Source organism: Ascaphus truei, chromosome 1, assembly GCF_040206685.1.
Source record: "Ascaphus truei isolate aAscTru1 chromosome 1, aAscTru1.hap1, whole genome shotgun sequence".
In the NCBI taxonomy this organism is placed as follows: domain Eukaryota; kingdom Metazoa; phylum Chordata; class Amphibia; order Anura; family Ascaphidae; genus Ascaphus; species Ascaphus truei.
In genome coordinates, this window is record NC_134483.1 from 419,487,897 (window position 1) to 419,504,739 (window position 16,843).

Below are 16,843 nucleotides of genomic sequence, written 5' to 3' on the forward strand. Positions count from 1 at the left end.
TTAAATTTCCCGCTCCCTCCTCTTTCCCTATTTCTGTGCTCTCCCTCCCCCCCCCCAGAGGGAGGGAGGGACAGTGGACAAGAGGAAGGGAGGGACACAGTGGACAGGAGGGGGGGGGGGACACAGTGGACAGGAGGAAGGGAGGGACACAGTGGACAGGAGGGGGGGGGGGGGACACAGTGGACAGGAGGGGTGGGGGACACAGTGGACAGGAGGGGGGACACACAGTGGACAGGAGGGGGGACACACAGTGGACAGGAGGGGGACACACAGTGGACAGGAGGGGGACACACAGTGGACAGGAGGGGGACACACAGTGGACAGGAGGGGGGACACACAGTGGACAGGAGGGGGGACACACAGTGGACAGGAGGGGGGACACACAGTGGACAGGAGGGGGGACACACAGTGGACAGGAGGGGGGACACACAGTGGACAGGAGGGGGGACACACAGTGGACAGGAGGGGGACACACAGTGGACAGGAGGGGGACACACAGTGGACAGGAGGGGGACACACAGTGGACAGGAGGGGGACACACAGTGGACAGGAGGGGGACACACAGTGGACAGGAGGGGGACACACAGTGGACAGGAGGGGGACACACAGTGGACAGGAGGGGGACACACAGTGGACAGGAGGGGGACACACAGTGGACAGGAGGGGGCCACAGTGGACAGGAGGGGGGGACACAGTGGACAGGAGGGGGGGGACACAGTGGACAGGAGGGGGACACAGTGGACAGGAGGGGGGACACAGTGGACAGGAGGGGGGGACACAGTGGACAGGAGGGGGGGACACAGTGGACAGGAGGGGGGGGACACAGTGGACAGGAGGGGGGGGACACAGTGGACAGGAGGGGGGGGACACAGTGGACAGGAGGGGGGGGACACAGTGGACAGGAGGGGGGGGACACAGTGGACAGGAGGGGGGGGACACAGTGGACAGGAGGGGGGGGACACAGTGGACAGGAGGGGGGGACACAGTGGACAGGAGGGGGGGGACACAGTGGACAGGAGGGGGACACACAGTGGACAGGAGGGGGACACACAGTGGACAGGAGGGGGACACACAGTGGACAGGAGGGGGACACACAGTGGACAGGAGGGGGACACACAGTGGACAGGAGGGGGACACACAGTGGACAGGAGGGGGACACAGTGGACAGGAGGGGGACACACAGTGGACAGGAGGGGGACACAGTGGACAGGAGGGGGACACAGTGGACAGGAGGGGGACACAGTGGACAGGAGGGGGACACAGTGGACAGGAGGGGGACACAGTGGACAGGAGGGGGGACACAGTGGACAGGAGGGGGGACACAGTGGACAGGAGGGGGGGACACAGTGGACAGGAGGGGGGGACACAGTGGACAGGAGGGGGGGACACAGTGGACAGGAGGGGGGACACAGTGGACAGGAGGGGGGACACAGTGGACAGGAGGGGGGACACAGTGGACAGGAGGGGGGACACAGTGGACAGGAGGGGGGACACAGTGGACAGGAGGGGGGACACAGTGGACAGGAGGGGGGGGACACAGTGGACAGGAGGGGGGGACACAGTGGACAGGAGGGGGGGACACAGTGGACAGGAGGGGGGACACAGTGGACAGGAGGGGGGACACAGTGGACAGGAGGGGGGACACAGTGGACAGGAGGGGGGACACAGTGGACAGGAGGGGGGACACAGTGGACAGGAGGGGGGACACAGTGGACAGGAGGGGGGGACACAGTGGACAGGAGGGGGGGACACAGTGGACAGGAGGGGGGACAGTGGACAGGAGGGGGGGACAGTGGACAAGAGGGGGGGACAGTGGACAAGAGGGGGGGACAGTGGACAGGAGGGGGGGACAGTGGACAGGACGGGGGGCAGTGGACAGGACAGGAGGGGGGGGACAGAGGACAGGAGGGAGAGAGGACAGGAGGGGACAGTGGACAGGAGGGGGGGGCAAGAGGGAGGGGGGGGCAGTGGACAGGAGTCACCCTTACCGCACGATTTCAACTGTGCACCCCTCTTACCCTATAATAAAAATAGCCTTCTCTGACGTTGACCTGACCTGCCTTTTAGTCTTTTATCAGCCACCAAAAATGGAAACACAACCTTTTATACCACCACCCCATTTTAAAACCACACCACCCTCCCATTCGACTTCCACCCCCCCCCCCCCCCCCCCCCACTTACCTTCCCCCTCGGCGCGCCTTCCCCCTTCAACAGGGGGGAGCAGGGCAGTGGCACCCGCGGGGGGACATGCCCTTCCCTCCGGGAGATGGCCACGGGGGGAGGGGCAGAGCAGCCTCTTCCGATCGCCGCCCAGAGGGGTGCACAGTTTAAATCGTGCAGTAAGGGTACGACAGGGTGGAGTAGTGCGGAGCGCCATTTTAATATTGTGGCGGCTCACCCCCCCCCCTCACCCGCAGCTTACCTTCCCCCTCGGCGCGCCTTCCCCCTTCAACAGGGGGGAGCAGGGCAGTGGCGGCCGCGCGGGACATGCCCTTCCCTCCGGGAGATGGCCACGGGAGGAGGAGCAGAGCAGCCTCTTCCGATCGCCACCCAGACGGGTACACAGTTTAAATCATTCGGTAAGGGTGACGACAGGATGGAGTAGTGCGGAGCGCCATTTTAATATTGTGAGCCGGTGGCATAGGGGGGAAGGTGCGCCGAGGTGGAAGGTAGCGGGGAGGTGATGGCGGGGAGGGGAGCAGTGGGTGAGGGGGGGGGGGTGATGGTGGGGGGGAGCCAGCGGGGAGGTGAGCTGTGGGTGATGGTGGGGGGGGGGGGGGGAGCCAGCGGGGAGGTGAGCTGTGGGTGAGGGGGGGTGATGGTGGGGGGGAGCCCAGCAGGGAGGTGAGCTGTGGGTGAGGTATGGTGAGTGTGATGGGGTGAGAGTCTGTGGCAGTATGTGTGTGTGTGTGTGTGTCACAGTGTGTCTGTGATGTCAGCGTACCTGTTGGCCAATGAGAGTCGCGGACCCACGGACCAATCATATTCACCACATCTAGTAACAATCTCACAAAATTCAATTTTATATATATATAGATGTATTGTAGATGCATAAAAATATACCACCTAACGAGGGGAGTTGCAGCATATGGAATTGTTATATGTTGCTGCCATGAAATGTGTTAAAGTATATTAACAAACCCCACTGGCTTTTTGTGCTACTGTTAAAACCACTTTTACTCATGAGGAAAGGGCAGTGCTTTGAAGCAAAATTATTTCAGAGCAGTTCCATGGCTTGCAACGGGAATTTAAAAAAAGATGAATCCCACAATTGTCAGTTAACCCCCGCTGAGGAAGCACGTCTTTCCTGTGAAACACATTATGGGAACTATAGGGCGCTTTCTTTCCATTTTCTCTCTCGTGCTTCCCTTTGTTTGCTATAAAACATTACCTTCTTAAAATGGTATTGGTAATTTACTCGGCGAGCCAGGTAACTCAGGCACTTGGTTAGCCTTTTGTAACCAGCAACCGGATAAATGAAACATGCTCAAGCTTTACCCCATGCCTGCCCAACACTTACCCTAATATGCCAGCAGTCTAGTATACTATACAACCTACTCCCTCTCCCTCCTTTGTTATTTTATTACATGGTAAAAAATAAATACAGGTTAAATAAAGGGGAGCACACAGATTAACCAGCAAGCTCCAGAAACCCCAAAACATACCACATATACATATAAATACACATATAATTATGTGTCAAAAGGAATGCTATTGAGCTTGGCCAAATGTATACAAAAGACAGAAAAGCCCAATGCTACATCCAATATGACAAAAATACACAGTGCAATACCTATATATTCTCTTGAAAAAGGGTCATTTAGTTTAACCCTTTGGCCAAAGAGTTATAAGCCTGCAAGTCACATCAAGGCGTGACCATGAGAATTTTAATCAGGTAGTGTTAGGACCTGCCAATGGTCATGCCGTGATGTAACCCACTGATTGATCTGCAACCCCGTGGTTTTAAAAGAAATACCCCACCCTGCCTTTATTATTGATCTCTGGTATGTTTTGAATAGCAAAAGTTGTTTTGTTAATTGTGTGCTGCTAATCGTCCAACTTGTGGCAGGCAGATTTATTGGGGGGCAGGGGGGGAAGTCAGGCTACTGCTTAGATGTATAACTGTAATACCAGTTAAAGGGAGGCATTAGCAGGGTTGGCATTTGCATCTAAAATGATGCATCTTAAATATTTAAGTGAGAATACAGTATATAGTTAGACTATAGTTTGACTGGGGGACTGGAGCTACTGCAAACTCTTCTATACAAGACAAAAAACGGTGAGCTTATCTGACCACACTATAATCCAATGCTTGTTAGCCTGCACACGTAAACCCCCCACCCCCCTTTACACCTTATTTTACTGCAGCCTCTCCCAACTCTGACTGCACACAACTGCCCTCCACCCTAAACTCTGTAATACCCATGCTCCACTACGCAGAATAAGAATACGGGGGGCCCACCTTCCATGGGTTACAACTGACCTTATTTCACTCTACCATTTCAGGGATGCCTTGTGGAACAGCTACAAAGTAATTGGCACTACCAAGGATCTTAATAACTACAGATGCCTGTGGAATATGTGCAAACAAGACATGCAAAAGCAGAATATTACTCTGACAATCTTCACCAGAATACATTAAACCCAGCTAACTTCTGAAAGGTTAACAATATATTCCAGCCATCGACAATCAAGTAATATCACTAAGGAGGCTATTGCTCTGACAAATCCCACTGACATTGCAAATGCATTCAATGATTACTTTGTGGGGTGTGCTACTAGATTAGGGAAACGCAACCCAAACCACAAACATCAACCTCATTTTGAGAGTACCCCTACAGCCCCACCCTCTCCCAACACTATCCACAATTTTCAATTTGGCCCAGTATCCGAAGGAGATTACAAAAGTGCTCCACAAATTAAAACTAAGCAGCCAATGTGGACCTGACTTACTGCAATCTAAGTTCCTAAGACTTGGTGCCCCAGCCATTGCCAAACCAATTGCTTCCATAGTCAACTCTATTCTGTCTGCAGGCCATGTCCCTAAGATCTGGAAAACTGCCAGAGTTGTCCCTATCTTCAAAAGTGGGGACAAAAACCACTGTCTCAAACTACAGGCCAATCTCACTTCCAATACTATCCAAAGTCATGAAAAAATGTGTCCACTCCCAATTAAGCAATTACTATACCAAGACAAATTTCCCTAGCCAATTCCAATCTGGCTTTTGTCCCAAGCACTCCACCGTAACTACCCTGCTAAAAGTTTGCATTGAAATCCAGTGTGGAATGGAACTGGGACAACTCACTGGTGCAATATTCCTATATTTTGCAAAGGCGTTTGATACTGTTGATCATGTTATCTTGCTTAAACTCCAGAGCTCTGTAATAGGGAAGCATGCTTTAAACTGGTAGAAAGGGGAAGGGGGGTGATAGACAGCACTCTGACACAATGACTCAGCAAGGTTGCGGGGTGCACGGAACAAGAAGGGACCCCAATTCCCTTCAGAAGTACTAACAAACCAAAAGATAGTACCAGCTCTCTCTCTCACAGCTATAGATATAGGCGAATACCAGTGTAGGGAATATGAATAATTTAATGACACTAATAATAAACTGAAAATATAGCAACAATAGCCAATACGCCAATACGCCAATGCAAGAATAAATATCACCATAGAGAAAGTCAAAAATTAAATGGGGTAGAGGGGAAAGAAAGAGAAGGGAAAAAAAACATGAAAGAAAAGGGAAAAAAATCACAAAAATGGAAAAAGGAAAGCAAACTAGGGGGGCGACGTTTCGAGGGGTGACCTCTTCATCTGGCCCATTCCCCCTGGTCCCAAAGGGTCTCAGAGGTACTTCCCTAAGCCTTCCCTCCCCACTGTCAAATAATCCCACACTCAGCTAATGATATAAATCTAAGGTCTAAAGAGGGCAAATCACATAAGCAGATATCTTGGGTAAGCACACGACAGGGCACCAGGAGCTGTTGATAGAGGGTTTGCTTATACTTGTTCACTGATTGACATCTGATATCTGATTATGTTCTGTGTCTTTTACAATATTCTTGTATCTACATTTATTGTTTGATATTTGATATCTGCTTATGTGATTTGCCCTCTTTAGACCTTAGATTTATATCATTAGCTGAGTGTGGGATTATTTGACAGTGGGGAGGGAGGGCTTAGGGAAGTACCTCTGGGACCCTTTGGGTCCAGGGGGAATGGGCCAGATGAAGAGGTCACCCCTCGAAACGTCGCCCCTCTAGTTTGCTTTCCTTTTTCCATTTTTGTTATTTTTTTCCCTTTTCTTTCATGTTTTTTTCCCCTTCTCCTTCTTACCCCTCTACCCCCTTTAATTTTTGACTTTCTCTATGGTGATATTTATTCTTGCATTGGCGTATTGGCTATTGTTGCTATATTTTCAGTTTATTATTAGTGTCATGCTTTAAACTGGTTTCATTCATACCTATCAGGTAGATCCCAACACGTGTCTCTCAGGCTCTAACTCCAACCCCTTGGATATCACCTGTGGTGTCCCGCAAGGCTATGTTCTAAGGCCCTTACTCTTCTCAGTGTTCATCAATGATCTTGCTACAGCTTGTAAGGGAGCTTCAATACACATGTATGCAGATGACACAATCTTAAATTCACACAGCCCTAGCATCTCCGACCTTGAACACATACTTCAATCTGACGTTTTGAGACTTAAATTGAATTTCTCAAAACAAACAGTTTTTAAACACTGACAAGACTAACAATGGTATTTGGGACCAAGGCTACATTTTTAAAGCTTCCAATGACTGAGCTCCAGATCAGAACCAACGCTAATATAACCCTAACTCCTGTTACTAGTTTTAAATACTTGGGCATATGTTTTGACTCCCATTTAACATTTGGGATGCACAATGATACCCTGACATCCAAAACCTATGCCAAACTAGGTGTACTTCACAGGAACAAATCCTCCCTAAGTCTGCTGGTCAGAAAGTGTATTGCACAGCAGATGCTAATGCCAATTATCGACTATGTGGGCAGAGTATATGGCTCGGCACCTCAAACCCACCTTAGCAAACTTAACACCCTCTACAATTCAATATGCTGTTTTGTTTTCCAATGCAACTACAACACACAACTGCACAATGCTCAAAGAACTAGATTGATCATCACTTGAGTCTAGGTGCAAAGTTCATCTTTCCTGTTTTGCCATATAATATTTTCTGGGCAAGCTATCCGTCTACCTGAACAAGCTCCTCACTCCTACCACATGCAGCACTTATCATCTGAGATATGACTCCAAAAGACTGTTTCATGGTCCCAAGATTCAGCGAAGTATCTGGCCGCTCCTCCTTCTCTTACCGTGCACTACAAAACTGGAACAACCTATCGGAGACTCACAGCCACCACCAGTCTAAGTTCTTTCAAAACGAAAAGCGGTCTCACATTTTAATCTGGTCTGTAACTGTTACATAAGCCTATAATATATATCATCTTTAACTGTGCATGCAATGTCTTGTATATAATGTATACCCTGTTCACTTAATGTAACTATGTATTTGTAACCATGTGTTATTTTTCATCTTAACTATGCCCAGGAAATACTTGAAAACGAGAGGCAACTCTCAGTGTATTACTGCCTGGTAAAACATTTTATAAATAAATGTGGCTTGCAGGCTTATAACGCTTTGGCCAAAGGGTTTAACTAAATGACCCTTTTTCAAGAGAATATAAGTATTTCACTGAGTAGTTTTGTCATATTGGATCTAGAATTGGGCTTTTCTGTCTTTTGCTGTATAAATAAAGGGGAGGCAGGATATTCTACAGCCAGTTAAACAAGCCTATATATATTATACCGACAGACTGTTAAACAGGCCTACTATATACACAAGGAGTAGTTTACATATCTACATTACATATCAGCTGTACACAGAGTATTCTCAGATTATAGCAGAGGGGCTGTACCACAGCGTTACACAGGACTGAAGTTTAACCCATTTGGCAGCATAGGGGTTAAGTCATAGGACTACAAGCATTGTGAGTAAAACAATACTCCCCATGTTGCAATGAAGAAGTGATTGCCTAACAGCCATGCATTTGTGCAGCGGTAGTTTGTAACGGTCGATTTTCAGACACCCTGCTACTTTTTATTTTGTGAGCAGAAAATGCCTACATTCTATAATAACAGATCTTCATACTGTAGTAGTCTTAATCATAATAATAATAATAATAATAATCATAATAATAATAATAATAAACAACACCTAAAATGCAAAATGGGGCTTTGGCCTGACTGGAGAAAAAAAAAAGTCTAAAAATATCCCAGTGCCCCGTTAGGCAGCACAGGCTCTTAGCTGGACAGAATTACATGTTTATGTTGCAGTGGCCAAGAGGAAAAGCCCCTTCTAAAATTCTGCTCCACTGTCTGTATCTGCGCTGACTCAGAACGCTTAACCTATTTGCCCTTGGGACCACTGGCAAGAAGGAGAACCCAATGCTGCTGTTAACCACTTCAGAGCTATAAGGAGAGGCTGCACCAGACAGTTGCCCAAGGGTTTGCAGATACTAGGCGTTAGTCCCAAGACTGCATGCAGATTCCGACACATCACTGGGACGTGGGGAGGAACGCAAAACAGAACATATGCACTGACATTCACACGCGACTCCGGCTCCGACGATTAGTGGCCATCAGTACTCCCCAGCACAGGCTGCAAATTATATACCAGGAACTGCACCGAGGCAAGCTGGTCAGGACCAGAAAAGACCGCACTGGCATACGCACCTTAGAAAAGCCGTATAACCTGACAAGACAGCGAACGCTGGTGGTTAGCAATGGGGAGATCCATGAAACACAAGCTTCATGGTCACATGAGCAGGCTGGACCTGGGAAAGGGAGCAGCGGCACCTAGTGGGTGCTGCTGCAAACTACAACCAACCAGGCAGTGGCCTTTATGGAAACTGCGTGGCATGATGCTTAACCCCTCAGCTGCCAGAGGATGCCATGCTGCAGATGGCGGAAAAGAGAAGCTGCATGTAGGACAATTGAACCAAACACAGTGATATGTTTAATCGATTCAAAATAGGCATTAGACTAGAGATGGCAAACTCCAATCCTTAACGGCCACCAACATTGACTTCATACATCGACCATGGCCCTGTGCAGACGCACTTACAAGAACACCCTCCAACTGGCTCTGTACATTCTTCCTACTTACCAATTAGATTGTAAGCTCTTCAGAGCAGGGACTCCTCTTCCTAAATGTTACTTTTATGTCTGAAGCACTTATTCCCATTATGTGTTATTTGTTATATTATTATGTCACATGTATTACTACTGTGAAGCGCTATGTACATTAATAGCGCTATATAAATAAAGATATAAATACACATTCTTTATAGCGTGTTTTACCAGGAAGTAAGAGAAAAGATGAATGATCCAGGGCAACGTCGGATTTTCTTAAAGAAATTTAATCAGCGCAAAAGAACACCGTGTCCTTAAATTTCTTTAAGAAAATCCGACGTTGCCCTGGATCATTCATCTTTTCTCCACACACTGGATTTCTTAGGCATTTATCCCTGAACCAGGAGCACCGGTCTTTGCAAGTATTTTTGACTTTGTTATATGTGGTGTGCAGCTCCTCTTGTTATATTACCAGGAAGTAACACATTTAGAGTCGCCTCTCATTTTCAAGCACGGTTATAACAATATAGAAAAAGTGGCAAAGGCGCTCCAATGCCAGGGCAATATATATTATGATGCCAAAACCACCATCCAAAGGAATCCGTAATCACAAATAGTAATAGTGATGATATAACAACCAATAATGGGTACTATCCTCCTGAAGACAGGTGGTGGGTAGGACAAGCCCACCCACTATCAGTCTCATTGGCAGGTTCCCCTAAGTTGATGCAAGTACTCACACATCCTTGGTGTTGCTGACAGGCTGTGCAGCTTCCAATGATTATTGCAGAAGTGAAAAAATTGGGAGGAGCGCACAAACCAAATGGAGCAGGAAGGACCCAGAGTCAAAAATAAATAAAAGGGTACTTTAATGTGTCATGAGACCCATCCAACGCGTTTCGAACGTCACAGCGTTCTTTATCAAGGATAAATATACAATGTAACACCACCCATTAAATACCCTCTTACCTGCAAGCAATTCGCGCCAAAACGGCAGCGCGATGACATCATGACGCAATGCGCGTCATTGCGCATGCGCAGAGCGACACCGCGCCGTCTAAGGGCGGAAGTGTCTATGCAAGCAAGAGGCCAAAACAAGTGAGGGCAAATACATACAATGGCTGCGATAGGACAAAAAGGATACTGAAACCACAATAAATGAAAATAATAACTAAAGATCCTCTATATCCCATAAAGATAATGAAGGAAAAAAGAAAAAAGGAAAACATTATAAAATATATATGAGCCCAAAAAATGTTTAAAATAATAATGTTAAAAAATAATACAATTAAAAACAAAAGAAGCACAGATAGCTGATAATAAAAACCAATGTAACACTATGGTAATATTGAATAAACAATGGAGTAACTATTTACGAATATCAGGTAATGGCAAATAAATAAAATTGAATGAAAACAATTGTATATAATGTAAGAAACAGAAAAAACATAAGGAAAAGAAGAGAAAAACCAAAAATATATATATATAAAGATATGAATAACAAAACTTGTTAATGAATAAGGAATATCTTGGTTCAAAAGTAATGTATGCCTACAAGAAATGAATCAATTGCCAATCAATGTTTAAACCCATAGGGAAGCGCGTTTGAAGAATAAAAATCCAATACGCTTCCCTACGGTCCAATAATTACGTCTACTAAATTGAATGTGTCATTGAATATATTTTTTAATGCCCATTATTTTATCCTTGGTTCAATTAAAATGTAACATTTATCAGAAATCATCCAAGCTGGTGATAGAGTGCTACCAACAGGGTTCTCTCTCTCCTAGTTTGTCTTCTACAAAGTCTGTATGATAATAACTGAAGCACTGCACTGGCTTTAACTCCCCTCGCTAAAAATAAATAAAGATTGCATCATGGAGAACCTCAGTTGCCAAGTTACAATTATATTAATCATCACTTAACCAGCCGAACGCAAGAAGAGATGGCCATGGGGGAAAAAACCCATCAGTCCTTATTCAAGAATTATAAAGGTTGCTATTGTAATATGAATTGTAAATTGTAAATAGTGTAACAACTAGGTATTTTATTAGCTTTTCAATGTATTGCAATACGAGATAATGACATACACCAATACTGAGAGAAGGAGCGGCTCAGTGAGTAACCCACTGACTGGCACTGGTTCAATTCCTGGTGTCGGCTCTTTGTGATCTTGGGTAAGTCACTTTATCTCCCTGTGCCTCAGGCACCAAAAACAGATTGTAAGTTCCACGGGACTGTGTCTGTAAGGCGCTACGTAAAACTAGCAACGCTATACAAGAACATGCTATTATCATTATTATTAATACTGTGAGGAAGATCTATATAAAACTGCCAAGGGCCTTGGTATATTCTTGTCGTAATGTAAAGTATTTTTTTCCTACAGAACCGTACACTTACAATTTGAGTGATTTATAGTGATTTTAATGTTTTCACTGACAAACTAAACACAAAGTAATCAGGTTCAATGTAACTTGGGATGCCTCAAAACAGCGAGGACAAAAAAAAACAAGAGCCAAGTAAAATATGGGTGCTACAGGCAAAAGAACCTGGTCAGGGTAACAAAGTATGAGGCATAAGGGAGGGAGCCAAGCCCACCAATAAAAGATGCAGTCAAATTAATGCAAAAAGGTGATTTTAATGACTGAAAGTCATACAGCATCCAACGTTTCAGTGACTAGCACCTTCATCATTCCCTGGTACATCCTGATGAAGGTTCTAGTCACCGAAAAGTTGGATGCTGTATGACTGTCAGTCATTAAAATGACCTTTTGCATTAAATTGAATGCAACTTTTATTGGTCTCCCTCCCTTCACTGACAAACTAACAGACAATTATAAGCCCCTAGTGATTAAGTGTTTGCCCATCACTAACAGGTATTGGTTATGCACGTATACTTGGTCATACTTAAAAGCCATCTTCAGAGAACTTTGCAAACATGTTATGACAAACACCTACCCTCCCTTATTGTTCGTGCGTAAGGTTTCTTGGCTATTTCACTTTTCTGCCAGGGCTACTAACAAAACATTGCAGTGCAGTGCTGCTGCCCCTGGCAGAAAAAAAAGGGTTACGCCGAAATGTTGTATTTCGGAAATATTTGCTTAAAGGGGTAGTCTCACCTGGGAGCAAAAGTTACCCAATACCAGTGACACGTTTAATAGGGTAAAGATTATCATTTTTATATATATGAAAAAGGGAGGATGACAAGTCTTTTCACAGTAAGCTAATGCATAGGAAGACGTATGTTCTTTACCCACATATGAGACTAGTATTTAAATTAATGTTAATATAAACAAAAGGGACAATAGTCTTCTGACAGATAGGATGTGTCAATGTGTACACAGTGTATGGTAAACACACGTGATTTTGCAGAAACTGGTTAGGAAGACGTCACATTTAGTACCATCACAGTGCTGATGCAAGGTCACCCAAACAGAAAGATAAGACCGGTAAATACCGGGCTTCAAGGCCAGAGCCAAAGGGGGTTTCCTTGGCAAACCAAAACTCACTTGCCACTCTGTCTCCTGCATTTTCTTTTGCCAGACACGCAGGAGATCGGGGGGGGAAATATACAAACTAAGAAGCAGAGGCACATCAGGGCAGGGTCATATCTTCTCCTCACCTACCAAACACTGTCCCAGTAAATGTAAAACTACACGTTCCATTATGCTCTGAACTGTACAGACTTCTTGCCATCTCTAGGCCCCAGCTTTCCCATTGGGATGTACTCGTGTTACAGAGGCAGAGAATAATCAAAATGCGATGCGGGGTATTGTGTCCATTCTGGCAATAACATACATTGAAGCCAGTGCCGGTTACTGCCAGAATGGTGTGATACCCACATCGCGCTTTCTTAAATACTTGCCAAATAGAGGTATATGTAATATTTTTTTACATTTAGGAATGCATGTGTGAGCACTGAATTTGTGTCATGTGTTCGTGTTTGAGTGCATATGACCATATGTATGAATCTGAATGAATTAATATATTTGAATGAACAGTGCATCTGAGTGCAATATGTCTATATCTGTCACAGTATGTGTGTTCGCATACAAATGTATATTTAAATATAATTGTGTGTGTGTATACAGGTCTTAACTCCCCCCCCCAAAAAAACCCCACTTGCTCAGGATGAGTGGAAAATAGTGTGTGATGTTTGGTGCTGAAGAACCTCTCTGAAAACGTTGCTGTCAATCACTGTTCTGCTTTCCGAAGTCGTGCCCCATAATGTCTTGCATAGCGCACAAATTCTTCAGCGCCTGCGCCGTCTTTTCTACGCCAACCTCCACAATAGACGACTAGCATCCCGTCGTGGTCGAGCGTAGGCAAGTAAAGTTTTTCGAATCTTGCACATATACAGAGGAAACAGGAGCCAGCCCTATCTTGTCATATAGCTGGAATCTCAGCACCTTTGAACTGTGTGCTCAGCATCTGACATCCTGCAACACGATTGGTTGATCTAGTAACATTGCTGTGACTGATCGGGAAGGAATGTGTTTTTCAACCAGGGTTATTATACCTGTGCAATTGTCAGGTCCTTTGAAAATTGTAACAATTACATTAGAATCTACAATGCATCTGAACTCACACTATTAGAGAGGGTTGGGGTTCCTTACAATACAGCTGATCTCAGACACGCTATTAGACTGGGTTGGGGTTCCTTACAATACAGCTGATCTCAGACACGCTATTAGACGGGGTTTGGGGTTTCGCCGAATTTCACAATATACTTATAGGGTTCCTCAACCCCCAAAAAAGAAGGTTTGAAGCCATTGTTGAAAAGAGAACTGCACAATAAACAGGTTGAGAACGTAAAGGAGACAAGGAGATAAGGTAAAGGAGAAAATTGACCCCTTAGTTACCCGTGATGCCTGAAGGGAAGTGCGAGGTGAACGGTCGGCCTTTTCGGTACTGATGAGGTTATGCTGAATACATGGGTAATAGTTTGTAGGAGGAAACAGGAGGCTGTAAAGTAGCCTGCAATTTCACTTCAGACATGAAATTCGGAATGAGTCTCTTGGGTTTGTGGGCTTTGAGTATCTTATTCTCTCTGCAGCTCATTCATGCACCAGTGACTCACCACGCCCCCACATCAAATCATTGTTGCATAAGATGATCCACGCTTCAAACCTACGGCCCTTACATCACCGAGTTGCTGGACAAGGATGCCACTCAAACACCAACATTACATTTAGAACCCCGAAGCCCTGAACATTATGTCCACTTAAAAACGAACGTTCCACTTGGAACCCCGGTGTTGAACATTCTACCCACCTCAACACGAACGTTCTACTTTATGATCACTCACCTGCTCTAGAAGCCGACCTGGCGCCGGTCCCCGCTGCTCCTACTGCAGGCGCCGCTGCGGGTGCTGTCCCGCTGCTCGGAACCGCTTTGGCTTGTCCGTCCCCGATCCAGCCCGCCAGGCTGTGACAGCAACCAAGCCCAGCCAGAGAGCCCAGCACGGGCTGAGGGAGAGCCCTCCTCCTCACCGGGGAGTGGTGCGGCTGCTGCCGCAGAGAGGAGGCGCACAGAGCGGACACGTCTCTCAGCGCCGAACACAGCCTGCTCACCGGGCTCTGATACATCCCGCGTATACACACAGAACCGGGGGAAGAGCCACTACATACACATATATATATATAGATAACCAGGCCGGGGGAGCTGGCTGTCAAATAATGTGGTGCCTGACTCAATCTGATGATTGACCGATTTTGCCCAACAATAATGCCTGATGGGATTAAGCAGAACGGCTAATGAAGTTCACTATGCTAATAAATATAGCAATATAAATGAAGGTTTGCGCCAGTAGATGTGCAGCTCTCCTCTTCCGATACCGGCTTATTAGCATCTGAGCCTCTCCCCCAGGCTCACACACAGGGTGTTACAGCATAAGCACACCACAGGGTGTTACATCACAAACACACTGACGTCCACACAAAAAAACCCCGGGAGGGTTCACTATTGCAGCGGGGGTGTTATCAGAATAAAAGACTACACATTTACTAAATAGCGAGATGCAAACACTGCATTTGATGTTGTGTTAAGTTAGTAGATGTAATCATGATGTCAGAGGCCGACGTACTGTAGGGTTGAGGATATAGGTTTACTATACGGTGCGCTCGACGGTCCCCGCCCCCCCCTCTTCGGAGGGATGGTAGCGCCCGGACAGGGTTTCCCTGAGCAGAGGGAGGAGCGCACAGAGCTTGCTGGATGTGATGGGAAGTAGGGGAAAGGTTACGTAGGCAGGGGGGAGCAGGCTGCATCAAAATTAAATATTACAAATATAACCCTACCCCTGGAAAACACAAACAGAGATAATGATGACCTGAGGGTACAACAGTTGTACTATGTACCCAAATATGTGTGATGGGGACATTTAATCTCAAACTCGATGCTACAGCATCTATACTAATGGTTTCCAACCTTTTTTTGGTTATGGAGCTCTAAGTGAAATTCCGAGGAACCCCCACCCCTCTCTAATAGTGTGTCTGCAATCAAATGCATTGTAAATTCTTCTGTGTTTGATACAATCTTCAAATTACCAGAATATTGCAGGGAACCCAAGGGTTCAGAGAAACCCTGGTTGAAAAACACTGGTCTGTACAAATGCTCTGGATGTTATCTTTAATGAGATCAAAACGTTGCTAATTATTGAGAGCAGAGCGTTATACCAGAGCACATAGAAACAAATGTCTGTATTTGAATTTGTGTTGTATCTAAATTAGTTAAAAGTACATGCAGGCAGTCATCAGACTTGTCAACTCCCACTGATTAGTAGTTCGTCTTTTTCATTTGTTAACATAAGCCTTCATAGACTTCAATGTACTCTCACTTTTTAATGAACCCTTTATTTGCTAGATAGCAAGGCGCTTGCAGAGTAAGTTGTCACTGTGTCTACTTGCACTGAAAGGGTTAAATGCTATGTTGTGACCCAGAACCCCACTGATTTTATTCCTTGGAAGCTAACATCTGAGTCATATTGTTTATAATGTTGACAACATACAGACACACCTACATAAAACCATGTGGTGAGAATGGTAATCATACCTTTACCGATCCATATTATATCTACTAAACACATTAATGAGGCAGACTCACTGGTAATGTAGGAGAAGTGATGGAATATTAAATTGTAACAGATTTGCTCCATCTTTAATATAATATATAAGGCAAAGCTTTCCTATGAGTATAGAAGAACATGGTTTGGGTTTGGTTACCAATGACGATGACATGTTAAAAAGAGTAAAGTGAACTGATTAACACATTAAAAATAAGTATAAGTATTTTTAGATAATTGATTCAACTTTTAACTTTTCCATTGCAAATAAAAGTATGGATTTTTTTTCTTACAATCTTTATCTAATATCAGACAGATTGTCAGTCCTTAAAACGAGAGGTGTATTGTTGTCTTTGTTTTGTTCATAATTATAAAGCCATCAAACAGATAAACATAAGTAGCTGATATACCTGTGCAGTCCCTCTTACTTCTAGGCCCCAGACTGATACCTGGTGCTGAGGTGGAGGCCTGAGTTCATTATGGCTACTTAATATGCCACACGTGGCCTACGGTCAGACGGCAGCAATTAAGTACACAGTGTGTGTGGTACAACTGCTTTTATATAATCAATATCCAATCTCAAGAACCTCGTGATCCTCAGCAAAGGAT

At 45.5% G+C, this 16,843-nt stretch overlaps 1 protein-coding gene across 1 annotated transcript in view; it reads right to left on the reverse strand.

Moving 5' to 3' along the window:
• NOCT (nocturnin) overlaps nucleotides 1–15,064 on the reverse strand; it is a 30,832-nt gene extending 15,768 nt beyond the window's left edge. The window contains exon 1 of the mRNA XM_075615225.1: nucleotides 14,483–15,064. Within this exon, the coding sequence (XP_075471340.1) occupies nucleotides 14,483–14,762 (280 nt within the window). The 5' untranslated portion in view covers nucleotides 14,763–15,064. The remainder of the gene's footprint in view (nucleotides 1–14,482) is intronic.
• Between the last annotated feature and the right edge of the window lie 1,779 nt (nucleotides 15,065–16,843).